General features: G+C 38.9%; 1 protein-coding gene across 5 annotated transcripts in view; it reads left to right on the top strand.

Annotated features, from left to right (window-relative positions):
- Positions 1–24,781, top strand: part of col12a1a (collagen, type XII, alpha 1a) — a 59,659-nt gene that overhangs the window by 23,039 nt on the left and 11,839 nt on the right. For 4 of the 5 annotated variants that reach the window (XM_043262774.1, XM_043262776.1, XM_043262779.1 and 1 more), the window contains 34 exons: positions 586–735; positions 985–1,104; positions 1,493–1,657; positions 1,754–1,900; positions 2,982–3,124; positions 3,449–3,578; positions 5,217–5,362; positions 6,570–6,699; positions 6,816–6,952; positions 9,233–9,362; positions 9,470–9,609; positions 10,023–10,155; positions 10,269–10,289; positions 10,394–10,533; positions 11,351–11,480; positions 11,584–11,723; positions 12,507–12,636; positions 13,730–13,872; positions 15,277–15,406; positions 16,448–16,590; positions 16,728–16,857; positions 17,025–17,144; positions 17,249–17,395; positions 17,486–17,602; positions 17,753–17,905; positions 17,988–18,062; positions 18,539–18,678; positions 18,763–18,886; positions 18,995–19,138; positions 19,687–19,851; positions 19,938–19,976; positions 20,093–20,231; positions 21,472–21,614; positions 21,908–22,017. In XM_043262774.1, coding sequence (XP_043118709.1) covers positions 586–735; positions 985–1,104; positions 1,493–1,657; positions 1,754–1,900; positions 2,982–3,124; positions 3,449–3,578; positions 5,217–5,362; positions 6,570–6,699; positions 6,816–6,952; positions 9,233–9,362; positions 9,470–9,609; positions 10,023–10,155; positions 10,269–10,289; positions 10,394–10,533; positions 11,351–11,480; positions 11,584–11,723; positions 12,507–12,636; positions 13,730–13,872; positions 15,277–15,406; positions 16,448–16,590; positions 16,728–16,857; positions 17,025–17,144; positions 17,249–17,395; positions 17,486–17,602; positions 17,753–17,905; positions 17,988–18,062; positions 18,539–18,678; positions 18,763–18,886; positions 18,995–19,138; positions 19,687–19,851; positions 19,938–19,976; positions 20,093–20,231; positions 21,472–21,614; positions 21,908–22,017 — 4,394 coding nt within the window. The remainder of the gene's footprint in view (positions 1–585; positions 736–984; positions 1,105–1,492; positions 1,658–1,753; positions 1,901–2,981; positions 3,125–3,448; positions 3,579–5,216; positions 5,363–6,569; positions 6,700–6,815; positions 6,953–9,232; positions 9,363–9,469; positions 9,610–10,022; positions 10,156–10,268; positions 10,290–10,393; positions 10,534–11,350; positions 11,481–11,583; positions 11,724–12,506; positions 12,637–13,729; positions 13,873–15,276; positions 15,407–16,447; positions 16,591–16,727; positions 16,858–17,024; positions 17,145–17,248; positions 17,396–17,485; positions 17,603–17,752; positions 17,906–17,987; positions 18,063–18,538; positions 18,679–18,762; positions 18,887–18,994; positions 19,139–19,686; positions 19,852–19,937; positions 19,977–20,092; positions 20,232–21,471; positions 21,615–21,907; positions 22,018–24,781) is intronic. The other variant, XM_043262778.1, reaches the window with a different exon arrangement.

Genomic DNA, 24,781 nt, shown 5'->3' on the forward strand with positions numbered 1-24,781 from the left:
ACCATTGAGGAAAAACACCTGTTTGGCTAATAAATATTTTTTGAAGCCCTAAATAATTCATTTTATTGCTACTAAGAAATTCACGCACAGGTACAGCACATTTCGAAAACACAATAACCGCAGTATTTTACAAAATTTAGCTGGCTATATCCAGTGAATGTTTTTTTATGCTAGAGGGAATGATCTGTAATATATATATCAGACAATTATGCAACATGTTCTTTTTGAGCAGGGCCAGGTGGGCGACATTTACCTTCTCTTTACCCTTCATTCAGTTTTCTGGAGAGGCAGCAAGATGGGACACAGACAAAGACATCGCTTACAGAAATGGAGTTTATAGTTTAAAAGATGTTATTTAAGATATAATGTAAAACAATGTGTGTTTTCAATATGCCAAATAAACAGTTTTGTCATGCTTTGCATGACTGTGTGAATGTTTTGTGTGTCCAAGTGTGTCTAAACTCTTATCTGCGTCCTTTATCACAAATCACAATCCATTTGAATTTTTCCTTCTGCTAGTTTAAATGATTATTGTTTGTTTCATAATAATAAACTGACTGACTGGATTGTTCTCTGGTCAAACAGAGGTAATGTGCAAAACCACAGCCCAGGCCGATATCATCCTGCTTGTTGATGGATCCTGGAGCATTGGTCGTCTGAACTTCAAGACCATAAGGTCTTTCATTGCTCGCATGGTGGGTGTCTTTGACATCGGACCGGATCGTGTCCAGATTGGTAAGAGAAATTCATCTTGAACCCTATATTACTGAGAAGATCCACAATAATGCATTGGAAGTCTCGAGTTCTTTCCCGAGAGTTTTCTCTTGAATAAAAGACCCTTGTCATCACACATGAGTTTCAGAAGATATCTCAGCAATGTCTCAAACTTAGTATGGTTTGAAACTTAAAGCCATATCTCAGTATGTGTACATGTCTGTTTTAGAGTCATATCTCACAAAACTCACAAAAATCTGTCTGGTGTAGGTCTGGCACAGTACAGTGGAGACCCAAAGACCGAGTGGCACCTGAACTCTCACAGAACCAGAAAACAGCTGCTGGATGCCGTGGCCAATCTGCCCTACAAAGGAGGAAACACTCTGACTGGTATATCATGTTTTATTCTTAATCTTTATGACAGACTCAACACAGTTGATTTGTAGTGAAACCCTAAATTTATCTACTTGTGATGTTGTAGATTTCAGCTCCAACTTAAAATGGGACAGTTTGAACCTCAGAGAGGATTTTATTCAGAGGCACAAACTGAGCAATAATATACAATTTGATGCTGATATTTGTATGACCAAAATGTAAGATGAATTCTGACACCTTGTATGCGAATCAATGAGATCTTAACAGTATAGTAGACTACTGTCGTATAAATATGGTCTAAACAAGTTTTCACTTAAAATATGACACAGTAACTTACTGGCCTTCTTTATGTTTAATGCCCCCTTTGTGTATTTAGACATACAAAAATTTTCTTATTCCACAGGCCTGGCTTTAAACTACATCCTTCAGAACAATTTCAGGGCTAATGTTGGAATGCGTCCGAACTCTCGGAAGATCGGCGTCTTGGTTACTGATGGCAAGTCTCAGGATGACATCACGGCCAACTCTCAGAACCTACGTGACCAGGGAATTGAGCTGTATGCCATTGGTAAGAACTGGTTACGTGATATGATTGGTCGGAGAAAGGCAATGGATAATGAGTTGAATTGGGCTTCAACGTGTCCTTGGCGGTTTTGTTCTCCAGGTGTAAAGAACGCAGATGAGAATGAGCTGAGATCCATTGCTTCAGATCCAGATGACATCCACATGTACAACGTGGCTGACTTCTCCTTCCTGCTGGACATCGTGGACGACCTGACAAACAACCTGTGTAACAGTGTCAAGGGTCCAGGTATTACTGAGGTCACGCTCTCTAAAACACTGAGGCTGAAAGATACAGTATTTCTGAGGTAAAAAGGCATAGTCAAAAAAATTTTGGAGAATAAATGCTAAAATAAATATAAAGGGGTTGTGTCTAATAATGAAATTATTAGACATGCCCCCCTTACTGCTGATTGACTACAAGTGTGTTTTGGGACTGACACTGTGATCAAAAGGGTTTTTTAAAATCACTTTAATTAGTGCCCCTTTAATATTTAAGAGTTGAGGTGGGTCAGAGCAGGCGTAATTTAGTCTTGCATTACATTTTAATATTATATTATATTACACTAAGTAGACATCCTACAAAGACTCTAATGATCGCTTACTTATAACTGGTAGAACGCCTAATGTGGACTTTCCAAATAAAGTGTTACCTGTATATCTGATCAACCTCTTTCTGATAAGAGTTTTAAAAATCCTTGGGCTAATAACATGCAATACTTAAATGTGGTGAATTGTGGCTAAAATGCAGTGTCAGTATGTCAGATTGCTGATGGTCCGCTATCAACAGGTATGTCCTAAAAGCTTCAAGAATTAGTCTCTCTCTTCTTTTTTTTTCCTTTTAACAAAATTGAATCCCTGAAGGCTTTGACCTTTCCATGATCAAACTTTGACACTTTGAAACATGATCCAGTCGCAGACAGACTTTCCTGGCTCCACGAGAAAAAAAATGACTAGAAGCAGCCCAGTCTAGAAAAGAACTGAAAAAAGGCATGATGCTGTTAATATTCTGTGAACTTTTGACTGATTAGTATCATTCAAGAGCAATGTTAGAGCTGCTACAGTGTTGTAGCTTTTGTAATCTCTAGATTCCTTTCCTGTTCTTTTAGTGTAGCAAAGTAAAATATGAGACATGTTTTCTCTCTAAAAATTTAAAGAGCTCTGCCATGAACCAAAACAACCATGTCCTTAAATGCATCACTGTTTGAACTCCAATTTTAGGGCAATGTTTAACAAATTCAGCTTTGCTGAGAAACTGACATGACATGTCTAATGTTGGAGTATGTGAGTGTCAAAGGTTAAACCCTAATCACCATCATCACCTCTCACAGGAGGAGGTCCTGAGCCACCCACTGATCTAACGACCTCAGAAGTGACCCATTACTCTTTCCGCGCCACCTGGGTCGCCCCTGATGGCCCCGTGGAGAAGTACAGAATAGAGTATGTGAGCATGGCAGGGGGAGAACCACAAAAGGTATGAACACTTTTTACTACACAACTACTATTGGCCATTGTTAAGGTTGTTAAAGTCTAACTATTGAGCTTAAGTGTGCAATTCATTTAAAACTATTTACACAGTGCACATTAACAGCAAGAAAGAGCAAAGAAAGTCAAAACATGGCTCGAGGCATTTCATGCTGAGCCAAAACTAGATTTCGTCAGAAGTCTAGAAGTCCGGAAACAATCTGAAAAGGCTAACTTTGTTTTGACCTAGGAGTGATTAATTCAGTTTTCTTTGCGAACACTGTCATGTCCTATTCTTGTGAGTTCTCCCTTTAATTCTGTTCATCTGTTGCAGTTGCTTGTCGATGGGACGGTGACGACTGTGGTCTTGGAGAGTCTCACTCCGCTGACGGAGTACATGGTGAAGGTTTACTCAGTGGTGGGAGAGGACAGCAGCGACCCGCTCAAAGGCTCAGAGACCACATGTAAGTGAGCTTTTACCCACAATTCACTTATCACCAGAACAGCCAGAGCCAAGTGCTCAACAATATGTATCTGAACACCAAATAACATGGTGGCTATTAACTACTATGTACTTACATTGAAATTTGTTATTCGGTACAGCGCACTTATTGTGTACATAAATGTTTTTACATTGTAAAATACTTATATGCAAATTAATTTGCATAATTACATTTAAAATTACACTGTTGACCCTTTCCTTACACCTTTATTCATCCTTAAACCTACCCATACCACCAAACCTGTCCCTAACCTTACCGTATCCCACCTCAATAGCAGCAGAAGTGTTTTGAAATAAATTTTTTGATGCAAGTACATAGTAATTAATGTCACCTAATATAAAGTGTGACCATCAATTATTTGAACATTTGAAAATTGTTCTGCACACTATACCATAGTAATATAATTTATTGCATCGTAATACCTTGTGTTTTGGACATTTCACACTGCAATGCTGTGATAAAAGTAGAATATAAAAGTAGTAATCATCTGACAGAATTACTGTACCATGGTACTGCCAAAATGCAAAGTTTGAAACTTTTGTATGTATTGTATCATGCAATACTTGGGTGAATCTCACAAAAACATGTCTAATTAAAAAAAATAAATAAATAAATAAATATATATATATATTTTTTTATTCAGCAAGGATGCATTAATTGATCAATAAAGACGCAGTTACAGTAAAGACAATTATAATGTTACAATTTCTATTTTCAAGCAATGCTGTTTTTTTTTAATTTATATTTATCAGTTTATACAAAAGTATGAAGCAGCACAACCGTTTACAACATTAATAATAATCGGAAATGTTTCTTGAGAAAGATTTCTGAAGATCCTGCAACTCTGAAGACTGGAGTAATGATGCTGAAAATTCAAGTTTGATCATAGGAACGAATTACCGTTATAGTACTTTAAAATATTACCGTTTTTGATGCATTTATGGATCAAATAAATGCAGCCTTGTTGAGTGTAAGAGACACGATTGCGCACACAATAGTGTGTCAGTACAAAAACTTAACGGTACTAAAAATTCTCTCAAGTGTGATTTCCTATATTTTCTTGAAATGCAAATCAGTTGACAGTTTTCTCGAGATTCACCCAATAAATTATTACCTTTGATGTTTTTAAAATGAATTTTCGGAGGTTTAGCCAGTTGCTGAGAAGGTGCAAATAAAATGCTATGCAAAGTGTATGTGCTAATATTGCTGTACCCTTTTTTGCCACCTTTTAATTTTTTCCAAATGCCATTATGACTTAACCCTAACATCATCCTTCCTTTTACAGCGCTCTGAATGTAACCGTGTTGCATACGGCATGATGCTGCTTTGCATCGCAAAGTGTCATTGTATTATTTCATTTGTTGTCTGTGTGTTGACATCCGCATATCTTCATGTCTGTTTGTCCATCATGTGAGTATCCCATGATCATTCTCACCCAACCATTGTCTCTCATGGCGATCCATTCCATCACGTCACACATCCATCATATTCCATCCAAAATGCTTCCATGTTCCCATTCGAGCTTTAGTCCGCTTAGAAGGATAGTCAGGGCTCAAACTGCAGAAGAGAAAGAGAGAAAAGTCATGTTCCCCTCTGTAGTGCCTCTCAGTGCTGTGAGGAACATGAACATCTACAAAGAGCGCTCCACCACCATGAATGTGAGATGGGATGCGGTCGAAGGGGCCACTGGCTACATGCTTCTCTACGACGCCATTAATGCCACTAAACCCTTTGGTGAAAAGGAGGTACGGTGATGCCACACATTTCAACCTCTCCCCAGTCTGCTGTGCCGTCTCGTCTAGTCAGTCAGCCTTTGGAAAGACCAGTCTTGAAGCTGAATATTTAAAAAAAATAAATACAAAACGCGTTCATCAGGACTTACTGGAAAAGACAAAATGTTCTAATGGAAACCCTATGGTGCTATGCAGCTAAAATCTGTCAACAAGTCTGACATACTGTAGCAGAAAAGGAAGTGGAAAGAATTTTTGGAGATATTGTAGATACCACAGGTGGTAGGTCTACATTTATTGGGTTCAAAAACGTCCTTTATATTGCAGCTTTTGGAAAATAACAGCTCATTAGCGCTTTGGGGCTTGTTAGCACAGTTCTTCTTTCAAGTATTTCACACAGAGAAAAGATCCAGAGATCTCGACGTCAGTTCTGGCGTGAATCTGATGTCCACAGGGCTTGTCTGACAGAGCAGATGTTTCAATATTGTTCCTCCATTTTTTCATTAGAAAGAAAAAAAAGAGAGAAAGGAATATGCTTAGAGTTTTTGTTATAGTTGATAGACACAGCTATAATGTCTTCATTGCAAAAAAAAAAACAAAAACAAAAAACAATTCTTATTATTTATTTAGACATTAGACATTATATATATGCCTTATTTTCCAGTTTGATTTATCTAAACATTTGTTATTTGTTCTGGAAGGTGAAACAAAAATGGAGAGTAAGAAAATATTTTTTGCACTGGGATTCAGAATTCAATATCTCAGCCAAGACAAGACTAAAATCATAATTTCTACCATTATAAAAAAATCTGAATGATTTATAGATATTTTAAAAGGTATTTGTGCTAAAACTGTCCTGCTAAAAAGACCAGCAGATGTTGTTTTGGAAACTAATCCCCTGCGTTTCCGCACCCTTTTTCTTACTATCCCATCAAATTTAACCGTATTTATTTTTTTGCCCGTGATTCTTCATGGTATTCTGAACTTTGTAACTTTGTTGCTCTTTGTTACAACCCTAACTCTGTCACTGTTAGAACAGTTCAGCCTAGTGTTATTTTAGTAATACTGCTAACATTCTTAGGAATCGCTGATATTTGTTTAATTTCTTTATTTAAACTAGTCCAACCTGGTCTTTTAAGCAGTGGCATAAAAAAAAATTCCATCATGTTCCATTGAACAAGTCCACCATCCCTTTCATTTGTGATGTGGTTGGCTTTCACAGATGCGTGTGAAAGGAACAGTTACTGAGGTCCAGCTGAAGAAACTTCATCCCAACACGGCCTACAGAGTTTCGGTCTTCGCCTTGTTCGGCGATTTCGCCAGTGAAGCTCTCTCTGATCAGGGGGTGACCCGTAGGTGGCACTAGGGCTTTCTTCCCCTCAGCAGGGACGTTTAGCACACCTATCTGATTCTCACTATTTGTTTGTCTGTTTTTTTTTTTTTGTTTCTATCTCTCCCTTCTCTGTAGTGCCTATTCCTCCATCTGGTGAGTTGAGGATCACAGATGTTACCCACAGCACCATGCAGCTGGACTGGGATGCTGCTCCCGGTGCCGTTCGTAAATACATCATCACTTACAAGCCAGAGGAAGGAGAGGTGAAAGAGGTAAAGTCAAACTCATCAGCTTTCTGTGACATTTTGACAAATCACAGAATAGGTCATTCAATTGATTTGTGATTATATGCCTGAGAAAATGGACTGTCATTTTTTTAAATCGTACCTCTGTATGATGTCTACAAGTATTTTAAAAGTGCAACACTGCTTTGCTTATATTGGAAACAAGGGTAATTGTTATATTTCTGCTCACCACATTCTGTCAGAGATTAGCATTTTAATTCAGCCTGTCTGCCAGTTTTGTTCAGACCAATTGTATATAACATACATAATCAGAAACGTGAGGTTTATCTTATAGTTTATTGATGATTTTACAACACTTTACAAGTTACTTAAACAATAGAATATCCTAATTTACTTCAGCTGCCGATTTCAGTCATTCTTTAGAAATATCGCTGGCCTGGAGTCAACATATTGAACATTTCACTTAAAACAGAAAGTTCTCAAAGCAAGAGGGTTTTGAGGTCTGATAGTAAAAGTAATTTTGCACTTGTAATCACTTGTCACAACAAAAAGCTCAGAGGGCCGCACGCAGCCTGCCATCCACGTGTAGAGTAGCACTGCATTTGGGATTAATTTTGTGCACAGCTTATCAGCTGTTGAACAACAATCTTGTTTTCAAATGTGCAAAGCCTTCCTGGGTCACTGTGGAAGCCTTCCTGTGGAAAGATTCCTGTCTGTTTACACAATGCGTCCAGGCAGACAACCAAGAAAGAGACTCATGTTGATGGATTTGGGACCTTTTAACATATCAGCAATTACGTTACACAAGTCAGTGGAGACGGCAGCTGCCGAGAGAGTACAGCTGCTCTCCAGAGCTTCGGTTATGGTGATCATCTACCAAAGATTGCGAGAACAGACAGACGATAAAAAAAGATGGAGTTTTGAGTGGCATGCAGCAATCCAGTGCTTTGGGATACGTATTTTATGGGTGGGATTTTTTTCCTATGATTTTTTTTTACTCTCAGTGGCAGTTTTGGACTCAGCTTTTCTCCACATCCTGAGGCATTAATCATGACTCAGTTCTGCTCATAACTCTTGGTTCTGGGATGAAAAGATGAAACAAACATGCACGCAAATGTGGGTCCAGGTGGATGGAAGCCTGAGAAGCCCGACAGATGGCGGCAGCTCCTGTTACCTGACACAGGATCAAAGATCAGGCCTAATTCTGCAGGAACTTAAAGTGATTTTCTATGTATGGAGGCTTTGCTGTTTCTCTCAAGATCAATCCTGACATCTATTTGGTTTTAGGTAGAACAGCCTGGTTTTGAAATACCAGGTTTTGTTCCTGAATTATTCAGTGTTTTTGAATGAATTGAGGTGAGGCAATCATTCAATAGGCCCTTTATCAAGACAGCTGCGCACTAGTATAGTGCTCTTACTATTCCTTTGGCGTTTTTATAGCATAAATAGCAAAAGTTGAATGCAAATACTGTTCATGGTTCTGAAATCAGCTTTTTTCATTCCTGAATAAACCAGCCCTTTTTTCAACAAATCAGTTGAAAGAGAAACTCAGTGACTCACTCATTAAGGCTTGTTGCCACTAACTGGTGGTTTTTGTATGTCACAGTTTTTCATTCAGTATACTTTGCATTTAACACATTCATCACCTAACAGTGTTGATGTATTTGTAACAGCAGTGTAAATCTCTGAGATGCAGCTAAATGCCACTTTAGATTCAGCTTGTGTGCTGCTTCTGGAGTGCAAAGATTTTGTTCATGAAATATGACGCATGCATTGAAAACAAATTGTTGTAGGATGTACTATTGTTAATATTTTTACAATTACTTTAGAAAAAAATGTAACACATTTGATTTAATGTGCAGTTTTAAAACAGTTGAACTGAAATCAATGCACAGATGTGTTTCCAACTTAAAAAAAATACATAATTTGTTATATTAAAATAATTATATATATTTAGTATTATTATTATTCTATATTTTTTTATGTATGTGATTACAGGTGATTGCATGATTGCATGTTATTAGCACAATGGCAGTAAAGTGTTAATAATTTATTGATATAAGTAACCTAAAAGTAATCAGTAGTCAAAAGTAATCAATAGTCAGATTACATTACGTAAATTATGTAATCTAATAGATTATATTGCTTGCTACACTTGCAGTGTCCTTTGGAATCAGTAAAAGATTATAATTTGTAAAAAATCTATGAATTGAACTCTAACCAGTCAAACCTTGACCTCCTGATTCCGCTGAATCTTTTTGCTATGTATTGTGTGTCCATAACTGCAACTCTCCTGTTTCAATTTAGCTTGAAGTTAATGGAGACGTGACGTTCAGAGGACTGGATAATCTCATTTCCCAAACGGAATACGATGTGGCTGTGACTCCCGTGTATGACTCTGGGACTGGAAACCCGATGCTTAACCAAGCCATTACAGGTAACGGCCCAGGGAATCTTATATCTGTGAATAACCTCTGTGAAGTGAAGTAACACTTAACTGCTAACTGTAACCTGAAACTCATCATATCATCCTGTTTGTTCTAGACGTTGTCCCTGCTCCGAAGAACCTGAGGTTCTCTGAAGTGACCCAGACCAGTTTCAGGGCTCACTGGGAGCACGGTGCTCCTGATGTCTCCCTATACCGCGTCGGCTGGACTAAGAGTGGAGAGAACAACTTTCAATATGTAAGACATGTTGAAATGCTAAAGACTTGACTTGTATTTACTCTCCTTCCCATAAAATGTAATATAATCAAATATAACATGCATGCATTACATATAGTAATAGTACTGTTCTAGGAATATGTCTGTACTTTTACTGAGATGCATTTACAAAGTAAAAATAATAATTTTAAATCCATTGCAATTTCACATAGAATGTGCAAAGTACATGTCATATGGCATTTTTTTTTAGATATTTAAAAACAAATCCCATCTTAAAAGACAAGGGTGAGTAAATCATGACAGTAATTAAATTTGTTTGCGTGAACTAGGCTTTTCAAACTCATTCTTCCTGCAGTAATAAAAATGTTTTATAATAATCATAATAACGTAGCTGTACTTAGATGTTGAGGGTAAACACATCCGGTTTTCCTCAGGATATCCTGAGCAGTGAGGACACCACTCTTCTTCTGGAGAACCTGGAGCAAGACACCCTCTATGATGTTTCTGTCACTGCCATCTACCCCGATGAGTCTGAGAGCGAAGATCTTCTGGGCAGCCAACGCACTTGTAAGAAGCCCCAAAATCCAAATCGTACACTTCTTCCATTTACTGCACTTCAGACACCACTTGTGCATTTGACAAACTCTCACTCTTTCTTCTCTGTGCCCTGCCGGCTGCAGTGTCCAGGATTGTTACTCCCGGTGAGTCTGGTTCTTTTAAGTTGACATTTAACGTTTGGATTCCACGTGGATACAAGATTGTGTCCGAACACAAAGCTAAAAATGTCAAACGCTGTTTCTTATAGCTCCTAGTGGACCTCCCCAAAACCTCCAGGTGTTCAATGCCACTACCACCTCGCTCACGGCCAAGTGGGATCACGCTCCTGGACGAGTACAGAACTACAGGATCACCTACCTCCCGGTTGCAGGAGGACGATCTCAATCGGTAAAGAGCATTTTTACCATTTTTATGTTCATATTATCTGGCTGACTAAAAAAAAATAATATTATAAGTGATGTGTATTAACTACAAAAAGTATCCAATTCATCCAACGTTCATTCTTGAAAAAACGCTGATAATAATAATCATGTTTCTTGATCATTAGAACCTAGATCTGCAGTTTACATTTTGTCTTTAGATTTAATCTAAACGATTTATTGTTTTATTGCCATTATATTTCATATGCATTGCCACACTGGCTGGAAAAAGTGCCTTAAATGCTCCCTACAGGTTGCTGTTTTTGCTTTAGCTGGTCCAGCTAAGAGTGCAAATCTTTTTGTCTGCAGAATCAACTATCATTTTATTATTTTCCATGTTTTCATGGTATCTGAATGGGTGCAGAGGTGTTGTTTTTCTATACTAAAGCCATTGCAGCCTTTCCCAGCCTCTGTTTTCTTCATCAAGAAAGCAGATTTACACTGGCAGCAGTCATAGGAATAACAGCATAAAACTAAACACAGTTTTGCTCTGCTGAAAAACAGTTCTATCTACAATCATACGGTATTTGTGAAGTGGAATTATCCAGCACTGCTGATAATTACTTAAGCTTATTTAAAAGAATATTTTGGGCTAAAAAATAAATAGCAATAAATGACTCATCCTTCTCTTTGTTGACACTGAACCCGTGGCAGGTTTGTTTTATCATGCTGAGGAATAATTATTTAATAATTTCGTGGTTTACAGTGGATATATAATATAGACTCATATAGTGGAGCTGATCCTTTGACTCATTTAACAACTCAGTTCGTTCTCTCTGTCACAGACACAGGTTGGAGGGAAGAAAAACTCAGTTATTCTTCAGAAACTGACTCCAGACACTCCCTACTACATCACAGTTGCTGCAGTCTATGCCAATGGAGATGCCAAAGACATTTCTGGCCAAGGAAAGACATGTACGTCACGTGTCTTTACCGCATTCATTAGACCTAGTGTTTAAGTTATATAAATTAGGTCACTGTTGACATTTTGAATAGAGTTTTATGTGTGTTCCCATAGTACCGCTGGGCAGTGTGAGAAACCTTCAGGTCACTGACCCCACAGTGAGCACTCTGAATGTACGTTGGGAGCCGGCTGAAGGGAGCGTACGGCAATACAGGATTTACTACCAGACCGTCAGCGGTGGAGCAGAAGACATGGTATGTCCCAGGGCACCTCCTAACACTTATATTAAGTTCCGGGTCAATTTGACCCGTGTTTTTGACCCTTGATGCTTTTTTGTGCGACAACTTTTCATTTAAATCAGAATTGCAGGATATAAACTAAGAATTGATATTTTGCAGTTTTGACTTTGTAACTTGCAATTGTAAGTTTTTAGTGTGCAATTCTAAAGAAAAAAGTCTGAATTGTGAGTTAATATATTGGAAGTTGCAGTTGCACACTGATATCGCACAACAGCGTAAAAAAGACGTAAACTCACAATTGCCTAAAAAAAAAAAAAAAAAAAAAAATTATACTCTAAAAAGTTGCAATTACCTTTTTTTAGATTTTCATTCAGTGGCAGAAACAGGTTTCCACAGTTCATTAATGTGTTTCATTTAGCTCATTCTCATTTAAAGAGACATGCTGTGAACACGTTTGTTCTCAACAAAGTTAAAAAGGAAGTTGCTTTATACCATTACTGAAGAATTTTAGCCAAGTGTGTTACAGACCCTGAACTTCGAGACCCTGAAGAATAAACGTTTCCATATAACTGATGCAAAAATCCCAGAGACCTACATTGAAGGCGAGAATAGTATAATAATATAGAAATTTGCCTCTTTTGTATTGGACCAGAAAGCAACCACTTAGACAAGTGCATCGAAATGTACTAAATACGCTTATATAACACATAGCAGCAGGGCCTCAACCATCCTAAGCACTGTGCGATTTTTCACAGACGACTAGAAAATTATTTTTAACAATTGTTTTAATGTTCTTAGGTCCAGGTTTCTGGAAGCACCACCAGTACCGTTCTGAAGAACCTGCAGTCCGACACAGAGTACACGGTAACAGTGGTGCCAGTATACGCTCCTGGAGAGGGCAAGCGTATGTCGGAGAACGGAAAAACCTGTGAGTGGATGCAGCTTTCCCTTATTTTAGCATTACTGGAAAGCCACGAATTCCCATAGTCATCCATCATATACTCCCCAGTAACAGGAACTCTTTTGCCAAGTTTTCGATCCAGAAAGTGCAAAGTGCAGTTTTCTGGCTTTAGCATTAAAGTATTGCACTTATAAATAGAAACTCAGAGCCTCGCTCAAAGATTGAATCAGCTTTGTTGGATTGATCACTGAGGGAAGAATGCCGATGTGCTGGCAACCCCATAAATGTGACTCCAGTCTGGGCTTAATGAGCCTTCTTTATGGGGTGTAATGACTGGAGATGCTGGTGAGAGGCTTGCGAAGAATCTATTTCACCAAATGGAAAACCCAGGGAGGTGCAAGGACATAAAAGCACCCTTATTTACTGCTGTCAGCTCAATGCTCCTCATTCACAGTCAAACTAACAGATTTTTGTAGCCGTCATTGTTTTTCCGCCAGGTGCTTTGCTTCCCATCGTCTCCAGCTTGCTTCGCGTGGCTGTGCCACGTCCGTGAAAGTGTTTGTTTTGGTTCAAATCTGGGATCAGGGTTTTTGCTGGTGGAAAATATAAAGCACCATTCACAACATGTATTATCAAAATACACCCCATGCGAATTGGATATTCAAATCATAGATCATAGATCATAGATCATCTTCCCCACATTTTATTAGAATTGCAAAATACCTACTTTTCTAACTACCTTACTAACTATTCATAAGCAGCTAATTTATTGGTGGAAAAGTTATAGTTAATAGTGAATAATTATGTGTTACCTATTCTAAAATGCTACCGCAAGCTGATTTTTGGGGTAAAATATATCCTGCACATGCCCCAAAGCTGCCAAAAAAGCTGACGATCAAGTTATGGTTTAAAACCTCTTTAAATTAAAAATGTTTTTGAAAGGCTGCTGCAGTTTCCTTCTGTGGAGGTTGACGCTGAAACTAGTATTGCGTTTAAACCTGCATGCATCAGGGCTCGTAAATAGTTGCAAATTTCTGTACCTCTTTGACCACTCTTACCGCTCTCACCCTTTTTACTGTCTTTGTTTTTATGATGCCTCTCCCGCTCCTGTCTGAAACAGTGACTCGGACCCCTGCCAAGAACATCCGAGTTTACAACCCCACCACAAACACGCTGAACGTGCGCTGGGAGCCGGCCTCCGGAGATGTGCTGCAGTACCGCGTCGCCTACGCCCCCCTCTCTGGAGTCCGTCCCCCTCAATCTGTAAGTCCTCATCGTTAGCCTCGCGTGAAAGAGCTTACAGGAAATACAGCCGCGACAAACGCCAGTCTCTCGGGCTTTTGAGCGTGACCGTCTGTTTGCAGTCCGCCCCTCTGCAAAGATGTTTGTGTTTTTAATGTCATGAAGCCTCATTCTCGCATGGACTTCATTGCTTGAGAGGGATTATCACAAAGCTCTGAAATCCATAAATGACTTTTATTGTCGTCAGATGCTTGCGTACAGAAAGCAGCTGTGGGAAATCTTGGGAGCCCGTTTTATTTCAGCACTGAGTTTAAACAGTCTTAACAGAACAAGCTTCTTATCTGCTTTGTGGAATTTTTAATCTTATGGAAGCACGTCTTTTCCGATATTGGGGCCAGTTTTCCAAATTCGTTTGCGTTTTAACCACAGATTTGCGATGAATATTTTACCTTTTCAGCTGTAGCTTTGAAAAACTCCAGAAGTGCAATCAATCGCCCACTGGCCTCGGCCTTTAAAATAAAGGATAGTGTTGTCAGCAGAAAGAGAGTTTTCTCATGTCATTAATTCAGTGACCCCCGTGACCTGGCGTCGTGAAGAGCAGTGAAAGGAGGTGATTGCACGACGCTGTCAGCACATCATTCACTCGAATTGCTACAACTGCTGCACTATTAACACATCAAAGGAATGTTTCCACTGCATTGGCTGAGCAAGTGATCGCTAACGGTTGGGTTGGAAATCAGCGGTGACACAAACATCAGGGAGTGCACGAGGTCATCTGTAGAAAAACACAAAACTTCTTTCTCAGGGTGTAATATAGCAGAGATTTTTAAAGCCAGCAGCCAGTTTGATATGCGTGATCTTAAGGGGTTACATGTTGAGGGACATATCATTTTGCATCATTCTTTTCTTGGTTTCCATAATATTAAACACCACTCATTGAGATCCCGGTTATGGGAAAAAAAAAAAAAAAAGTGTTATCATTTTAAAACTAGATATATACGAAATACGGAGCTTTAAAATAATGGCTACTATCCATGAGCATAATGACCGAATAAGAACAGAATAAAATAATAAGAATTATGTCTCATACCTGGTGGAGGTGTGAAAGGTTCTGCTCCCTTAAACCTTTTAAATTTGCAAATAATCATGATTATTCATTCATTAAATCACAGCTCATGACTGTAATTAATGCAATTACATTTTTTAAACTAGTGACAGCACTAAATATAATATAATGCAATATAATAATTTACCATTTTACAATTTATTTTCCTTTTGATTTGTGCTGAAATACGTTCTTTGTGAGCTTCACTTATTAATCGCTGTAAAAGTATTTGAAGTATCATAAATGTCACTATTTAACAAAGACAAGCCTGTGTGTCCCTGGTGGTAAATGATTACTTTTTTTTTGTTGTTGTTGGTTAGGTGCTCGTTCCAGGGAACACCCACACTGCCTTGCTGCAGCAGCTGGATTCAGACACCGACTACGCCGTGAGTGTGGTGGCTCTGTACGCTGACGGCGAGGGCTCCTCTGTGTCTGATAATGGGAAAACATGTGAGTCTGACCGCAGGACGCCTCCACCAGAGGTCCTTTGTTATGCGTTCAGTCACACTGTGCAATGAAACGTCAGCATTTGTATTTCTTTGTTATTGAATCGTTTCAGATGTGAAGGTAACAGCTGAAATTCCAGGAAATCTTATTTTCCAACTTTATTACTAGTTACTACTAATGTTTTGTTCAATTGTTGAGTTAGTACAGCATTTTTGCAGTACAGATAGTTATTTATTGTTACAAACTCTTACCCTGCTACATTATTTAAACTTCATCACACTTGTGCCAATTTTTTCTAGGGAGGAAAAAATGTTGACAATGCTTTTGTCGCAGGCAGAGTTTAAATTTAGACAAATTTAAGGTCAAACTGGAAGTACTGATAACAAAAAATGTAAAAGGAATGCGCTGCTGAAGGATTGAATAATTTCTCTTCTTCAAATGAGAGAAATGTATCATTTTGGAAGATTTGGTTACACTGTTTTGAAAGTCCACTTTAAACCCTTTACTAAGTATGGCTAACTTTGTGACTACATGTCAACTACATGCCTACTAACTCTCAGTGTAGACTGTTAGGGTAGGTTTAGGGTTAGTAGAATAGGTTTACATACACTTGTAAAGTTTCTGATAGTATGTAGTATGTTTTGAACCCATCAAAATAAAGTGTTAGAAGGTAATAAGCAAACAGTCTACTAAATGACTACTGTAATGACTGCTAGTTGACATGTAGTTGCAAAGTGTTAGTAAGTGGATTATCAGAATATTGAAGATTGCTGAAGATGTTTCATAATACAGTATAAAATACAAGTGTATTTATATGTATAATGGTAAATTGTAATTGTGATGACATGCACACATTCAAAAGAAACATATTTAAAAATGTAAAATTTTTAACATAAAATCTTTGCATCATAAACTAAACTCTACTGTATCCAGAAAAGTTCAGTATACTCTTACATTTTATAAGTAGTAAACCCTATGGAGACAAACATGGTCTTTTCTTCCAGAAATATGATGTTGAGAGGACCTGTGTTCTTCTGATTGCAGTGCCCCGCGGCGGCCCCAGGAACCTGCGTGTGTACGACCCGACCACCAGCACGCTGAGCGTCAGCTGGGAACAGGCCGAAGGACCCGTGCTGCAGTACCGCATTGGCTACGCACCCACCACTGGAGATCCCATTGAGGAGTTTGTGAGTGGGGTTGTATTTTATAGTAGTGATTATAAAGGACAGAAGCATTACACGTTAACATCAGGTATTTTTACGAGCTCGTGAATGTTATTTCACTGAATGCGTACTAGAAAGCTGATCTGCTGTTTTTCACGTAGACAAGTGTTCCTGGCAACAGAAACTCTGTCATCTTGCAAAACCTGCAGCCAGACACTCCATACAGCATCAAAGTAGATGCCATTTATCAAGATGGGCCTGGAGGACGACTGTCCGGAGATGGAAAAACATGTAAGGAAGGTTACACAATCACATTACAGCTTAGATAGATAGATAGATAGATAGATAGATAGATAGATAGATAGATAGATAGATAGATAGATAAAAAAGACCGATAATGACAGACAGCTGATGTCAGTATCTTGGCTCCCGTTTACCGTTTCTTTTTTCTCCTTCAGTGGGTCTCCTTGAGCCTCGTAACCTGCGTGTTTCTGATGAGTGGTACACTCGTTTCCGAGTGTCCTGGGATGCCGTGCCCGCACGGGTCAACGGTTATAATCTGGTCTATACCCCAGCAGGTAAGAGACGGTTCTAGATCATGTTTCCCATGTTGTCATAGTCTGGACATCTTGTTGCAGGCTGGCGCTTGTTCTAGTAAGTTCTGTGCGGCGTGTGGTTACAGGCACGGATAACACCATGGAAGTGTTTGTTGGAGATGTTACTACACACATCCTGCACAACCTCCAGCCTGGCACCACGTACGACCTGAAGGTTTACGCTCAGTACGATGCGGGAGTGAGCGGCGCTCTGGTTGGACAGGGAACCACCCGTGCGTGCGCGTGACTGACAAATCATAGACACGTTTTGAGATCGTTTTAAAACTCCTGCTTTAACTGTGGGATGCTGTTTGCTGTTGCAGTGTACCTTAATGTGACTGACCTCACCACATACAACGTCGGGTATGAGTCCTTCTGCATCAGATGGACGCCTCACCGAGCCGCCACATCTTACAGGCTAAAACTCAATCCTTTCAATCGTAAGTTAATAGAATATGAAGAGAAGCAAATGATTAAACAAAATTTTTAAGTTATTTTATCTGGTTTAGTTTGTTATATACATTTTTTAATGCGGTTCAAATACATAAATCTTGTTTGTATATAAGCTTACGCATCTCTCTTGCGAATAGCGGCTCACCGTGGGGCTCAGGAGGTCACTATCACTGCCTCTGAGAGCAAGTACTGTTTTGACGGGCTGACGCCAGACGCACTGTACAACGCCACGGTCTACACGCAGACCCCCAACCAGGAGGGGCCCGGAGTCAGTGTCAAAGAGCGCACATGTAAGTCATCACGCATTCAGAACAATTCAGTCCCACACATTTGATCACAGTTTTGCTTATGGTTTCTTTGTCTGTTCTGTAGTGGTGAAGCCCACCGTGGCCCCGACGCCACCTCCAACTCCTCCACCACCACCCACCATCCCTGCTGCCCTCGAGGGTAAAGACGCGATAATCTATAGCTACATCAGTAACCAGCAGCAGCATCTGTTCTGCCAATACCAAATACATTTACATGATCATATCCATTACCATGCTAAAATTTTTCAAGACATGTCACGAATGAAATATTATTAACATATTGGTTGTTTGTCGTTATAAAGCACATATTCTGCATGACCATTTTCAATATGCCTAATCCTACCCAATACCTAAACCTAACTATTAATAAGTCGCAAATTAGTAGCTCATTGTGGCAAAAGTCATCGTTTACGGTTTGTTAATAGTGAGAATTGAACCTTCAAATAAAGTGTGACCTCTTTGCTTCTTCCAACCAATGCAAAACCTGTAAATAGTTACAGTAGAGCTGAATGGAATTTTAGGTCCAGTTAACAAAGACCTTTCAATGCATAAGCAACTGAACATTACACGTTTCTACGCCTGCATTACTCGTTGCACTTTGTTTTGTAATGCCAGTGTGCAAAGGAGCTAAGGCTGACCTGGTGTTCCTGATCGACGGCTCCTGGAGTATTGGAGATGAAAGCTTCAATAAAGTCCGTCAGTTCGTCTTCAGCATGATCGGAGCATTTGATGTTATTAACCGTGATGGCATGCAGGTAACCGAGCTGTCTGTGGTCATGTGATTCACTGCCTGCGCACGTGCTGGGATTCATTCGTTTTTTTCTCCTTCTGTGAAACAGGTGTCTTTTGTGCAGTACAGCGATGAAGCTAAAACAGAGTTCAAACTGAACACCTACCACGATAAGGGAATGGTGCTGTCCGCACTTCAGATGGTCAACTACAGAGGAGGAAACACCAAAACGGGTTTGTGAAGCTTTGTTTTCATGTTCCTAGTATTACCCCACCCAAATATGAAATATGAAAAAATGAAACAAAATGGCTATGAAGTTATACTTAGATTGAATTCTATAGGTGCTGCGCTGAAGCATGTCGGAGACAAAGTGTTCACATCAGACAGCGGTATGAGGAGAAACGTTCCCAAGGTTCTGGTCGTAGTAACTGACGGACGATCTCAAGATGATGTGAAGAAGAGTGCTACTAAACTACAGCATGCAGGTAAGATTGAGACAAAAAAAAAAACACTTAGAAAGGGTTGTGAGTGTTTTTTGGGGGGAAAAAATCCCTGGAAAAAGTAAGGAATTGTTTACTGGATGGGGGACTGAGAAATTGAGAGGCTTTAAAAAGCACAACATTGTCATATTTTTACTTTTAAACATGAAGTGCTTACATTTATTCAATGAAATCATTGTCTTTCAAAGTTGAGTCATTTTGTTGAAGTTATAGCATTGAGATTCCTATTCTTCTTTCGCAAAATTTAAGACATGATCATGTTTTGTGGTTTTTCAATGGCTATTCTGTTTAAGCTATTATAAAAGAATCGTTTATTTTTGCATTAAAAATAATAAGCAATAATTATGACACATTGCAGATCTCATGGAATGGAAATAGGCTTCATTTTCTTTATGCAACATATAATTGTAAACTTTGGGGCGAAATACGACCTGGATGAGTTCTTGACAGGTTTTGACAGGCGATGTATCTCAGATTACTTTAGACAAGTCACTCAGCATGCTCCTCAAAGCCTCGTGTTGTCTTTTCCACAGGCTACAGTGTGTTTGTGGTGGGCGTCGCAGACGTAGACACCGCTGAACTCAGGAACATTGGAAGCAAGCCCAGCGAGAGACACGTCTTCATCGTTGACGACTTTGACGCATTTACTAAGATCCAAGACAACCTCATCACGTTCATCTGTGAAACGGCTACATCCAGTAGGAAGTCATTCTACATTGCGTTTTTTCGCTTCATTTCTAACATTAAAAACAAGTTACAAACTCTTCTCTGTATTCTTTTACAGCTTGTCCTTTGATTTACCTCGACGGATTCACATCACCAGGTCAGAGCTTCACTGAAGTCCATATCTAAAGACTTTCTGTCATCATAGTCTTATTTTCCTCCGTCGTTACACACTGTTATGCATCTCTTGATCGATGTTTTGATGAAAACTCACAGGATTCAGGATGCTGGAAGCCTTTAACATCACTGACAAGACGTTTGCTGGCATGAACGGCGTCTCCATGGAACCTGGCTCCTTCAACAGTTACATTGCATACAGACTCCATAAGGATGCATTCATTTCCCAGCCCACAAAGTAGGTTGAAGTGCAGTGCATGTGTTTTGCATGTTTTCTGAGCTGCTCCCCTACAGACTGTAATGGCAGGCAAGCGATCACAATTATTTTAACCGTCTTCAGAGCTCTTGCAGTCTCTGAAGTCTCTTTAAGGAGCATTTCTTCTTGTTTGTTGTAGCAGCTTGTGTGAATGGTGTGTCAGATATCGCAGTGGTTTCCATTGTGAACTCGTAAAAACCTTCTCATGACTGACTTTTTCAAAAATACTTTTGAGAAGAAAATTATATATTTTAAAGAGTTTGATTTGGCCTTACTGAAGTGGAAATAGGAAGTCCAATCAAAAAACATTGCCAACTATTTCTTTAGTGCTCGAAATTCATATAATAAGAATCGCTTTTTGCTATTTATAGTTGTTGTCACAGTAATGTAAAATCTATTTTACTTTTTTAAAGATTAAAGCCGTTGCTAAGCAACCATAACCTGTAGCTCTTCTACTAAATTCATTTAAAGAAAGGCTTATTTTGTAAATTTATGATCAGCTGTTCCTCCTTCTTGAGCTAAAGATTTACGCGGCAATACCTCTATTATTTTCTTTTTAAATAACCGGCAGTGTCATCGCAAATATGAACGTTAACCCAGGGTTTTAGAACGTACAGTGTGAAACATCTATTAATGAATACCCAGGATTAACATTTAACCCCAGGTGTAGTATGAGCAGTAAAACATGATTACAAAAAGGGTTAAGGATAACCAGGGTTAACAGTTTCAAGTGTGAAAAGCCCTAATGTTGCTATTCTCAAATATGCTGTAGCGATTGCTAATACAAGTTTACCTCAATTTGAGCCGACTGAAGATCTGTTCTAAAGGTCTCTGGCCAAAGCATGCTTGATTAAATTTAACTGTAATGATTTGTATTTGTGCGTGGGCAAGCAGCTGTTCAAATGGAAACGTTCTGAGCACCAGAGGAGGGAAAATACTTCAATATGTTGCCATTACTCAAGGCTGTTGCTCTTTTCTCAGAGGACGCTACACCAGTTTCTTCTGAGCTTTGTCTGATTTATGTCTGGTTTCACTGCTCAACAAATTAATCTGTGTGAAGATTGTTATGATCTTCTTGTCATCAGACACATGTGACATTCCCACGAAACCCATCACGTGTGGGTCATATTTAGCATTATGACATGAGTGTATGAACATTAAGTCTGTGGGCTGCCTGATGAAGTTCTTTGCATTGATAAATGAGCTGTGTTATTCTTTAAAGGGAAATCCATCCAGATGGTCTTCCTCCCTCATATACTCTGATTCTCCTCTTCCGTCTCCTCCCCGACACCGGCAAGGATGCGTTTGATATATGGCAGATATCGGATAAGAACAACAACCCTGAGGTCGGACTCACCATCGACCGTAAGCACCATTTTCATCTTCCATGTGTTGTGTGTGTGTTTGTGTGTGCGTGCAGCAAACCTTGTGGTGTCTGCTAAAGCTTATTTAGAAACAGAAACCCTCTAAATGGGTTCCAGATTTTAAGCTTGCAGTGATTTATAGCAGTAATTATTCAGAAATGCACAATCAGCCCTTTTAGAGCATCAAGCTCCAATTTGAATGGAAATCCTTTGTTTTGTTGTTGTTTTTTTGTCATTTTTGCCCAGGTGGTCAGTGCAGAACAATCTGTAAGTGTGTGTGTGTTTTGTTCTCAGCCTCCAGTAGAATCATTTCATTCTACAATAAGGACTCCAGAGGTGAAATTCAGAAAGTCTCCTTTGATAACGACAAAGTGAAGAAAGTTTTCCATGGCAGTTTCCACAAGGTAGAATGATTTTCTTACTTTGGTCGACTACTTTAAAATAAAGGTTTCCCAAAGGGTGTTTTCAACAGTGATGCCATAGAAGAACCATTTTTGGTTTTCTTAAAGTTCTTAAAAGAGCCATTTTGAAATGTAAAGAACCTTTTTCCACTATAAATATCCTTTTGTCCAATGAAAAGGTTCCATGGATTTTAAAAGTTCATAATGGAACCATCAACGCCAATAAAGAACCTTTAAGAGTGAATGACGCGTTAAATTCATAAAACTGAACCGGTTCCTTTAGATGAGGTGGCAGATGTCAGTCTATATTGCCTAAATCTTGACCAGATGGATTTGAACTTGGAGCGTCTTTTTAAAAATACTGCCAGATAAAACGTATTAAGAAAGTGATTGGATTTCTTTAGATGGATATTTGTCCCTGCAAAGTAGTAAAGTTTGTTGGGTACGGCATTACGATTTTGGAAGAGATTGCTTGTGTTATAACTTTTGGCTGATAAATTCAAAATGCGTTTCAAACCGAAGACACGGCTTTACTTCTTGGAGCTCAATAAAAGATTTGCCACTGTTGATTTTGCCTTTGGCTTTAAATTGAGATGTTTAACGGCCCATATGGTGCATGCAGAGCTTTCTTCTGTGCAGCCACCAGCCATCATTCTAGCTGCAGGTTTGTGCAAGAGATGTGGTTCATGAGAGCTGGAAACATCAATCATTATTATTGAACACGCTGTAAAAGAGGACCTTAATGATGTTATTTTTTTATAAAGCATTTTGCTTTCTCAGAGGTATTTCAAAGCCCAGCGCACAGACAGAATCTCTTTATAGCTAAACATGTCATCATTTTGTCATGTTTGTCCCGAGTGGCCACTGGCATAGTTTAATTGCTAATGTAAAAAACGCCAGACAACAAGGAGACTGTAATTTATGCTTGCAGATATTTGGCAGTTTTGGTCTAGTAAGTGCATGCTGGCAAATCAGATTTCAAGATGTGCTAATTTTACAACCACACATGAAAGATTTTCCCAGTTCTTGTGGGAAATTTAAAAAGCATGGCTTGAGCAGTTGGGGTGAATCTCAGGAAGACCACCAGAAAGTAAAAAAATACAGAAAATGTAGACTATTTCCACACAGTTTTCATTACTGTAATACTAATAACTATGCATTATTTAAATCAAAAAGCATGTAAAAATCAGACCCCGTTGTAGTATTTTTGGTATTTCGTTGACTTAAATGTTACTACAGTAAATGTACTGTAACTGGAATCATTGATATTAATAACAAACAAAGACACTTAGAATTTCTTTTGATTGTTTTCTTGTGATTCGTCCATTCACATCATTACAGTGGCTTTAATTACAAAGTGATGTCATGTAGTCTGGATTGTGACCGTAGGCTGATTCGTGGTCCAGGCTTCATGAAAAAGCTTTGGTTCGCCACTGTTGCCTACTGTATGTTCAGCAACCCCTGGCAGTGCTGGAGACGTGAACTCAGACCAACAATTCTGAGCTAAGGCGGTGATTAGCTGACCACCTTGGTTACAAGATTACAGACTGGTTACATGAAAAGGAAACCTTTTAGGTTAAATAAACCTATAATGCTTTGGAGAGTCAGAAAGTTGTTTAAACCGAGAGACTTTTCTCTTTCTTCCTTCTCGGGTTTGCTTGTCCTTACTAAAAGGCAAGCATCACTATTACAGTTGCTCATTCTTTGGGTTAGGGATTTGAACCAGCTCTTACCATAAATATTAAACTGCGCTGCTTGCTTCTCCATTTGCACTGCTTGAATGATACTGTACTTCAAATCATGTGGTTTATTTCTGTCCAAGTAAGTGGACTTATTGTGCAATCGTTAAAATGAACAAAAACTCTCACATACTCTGAGGAACATAAAGCCAGAATGTCATAGAGACTTGGTAGAAGACTCTATTGATTTGAGTCAGTAAGCAACACTTTGGCAACCGCATTAGCATCAATGTGGAGAGTTTTGCATGGGAAATTTCATTGAGTGAAACTAATCAAATCTGTCAGGATTACTGAAAAGTCAACAAAGATAATATTGTTTAAAAAAAGGAATCATATTTGATCGCCACTGCCAATTCAAATGAACACACATGGCCTGATAGATTTGTAGTTGATCATTTTAAGTTAATAAGTTAATAACAGTTAATAACAACGCACATTATCTGAATTACGACATGAGTGTCGACAAAAGTGTGTACTCTGTGCCAGTTTAATGCTTAACAAGAGTGCTTAGAGAGCCTAGGGAAAAGAAAACAGCTATTAAATGAATTCTGTGGTCAGCCGCGCAGTACCACACAGAATACTGGCCCTTTCTTCATGTCATTTCCTTTCTTTTATAAAATCCCAGAGATTATGAATTTAGTAGCTAAAATCAATCCATGAATAAATGCTTTGAGTTAGATTTAAAGGTCATGTCATGTGAATGGTTTGGAAGCACTGTTCACATGAAACTTGTGTGAGACTCATTGTTGCTTTTTAGTGTTTAAAGGAAAGTGCATCCAAAAATGACAATTTTGTCATGAATTAGTCACCCTCATGTCATTCGAAACTCGTCTAGAGAACACAATAAATATTTCTGATGTTAAAATTTTTATTTACTCATACAGTTGAGGGAACAGTGGGGGAAGATGGCCAGTCAAACATGCAAATATGAAATGGAGGCGGATAGATATAAATGAAAGTCTGACAGGATAGAAAGGAAGACTGGAGCAGAACAAAACCATGGTGGGCATTTCCACACACCTACAGCC

Source organism: Puntigrus tetrazona, chromosome 17 (genome assembly GCF_018831695.1).
Source record: "Puntigrus tetrazona isolate hp1 chromosome 17, ASM1883169v1, whole genome shotgun sequence".
Taxonomy (NCBI): domain Eukaryota; kingdom Metazoa; phylum Chordata; class Actinopteri; order Cypriniformes; family Cyprinidae; genus Puntigrus; species Puntigrus tetrazona.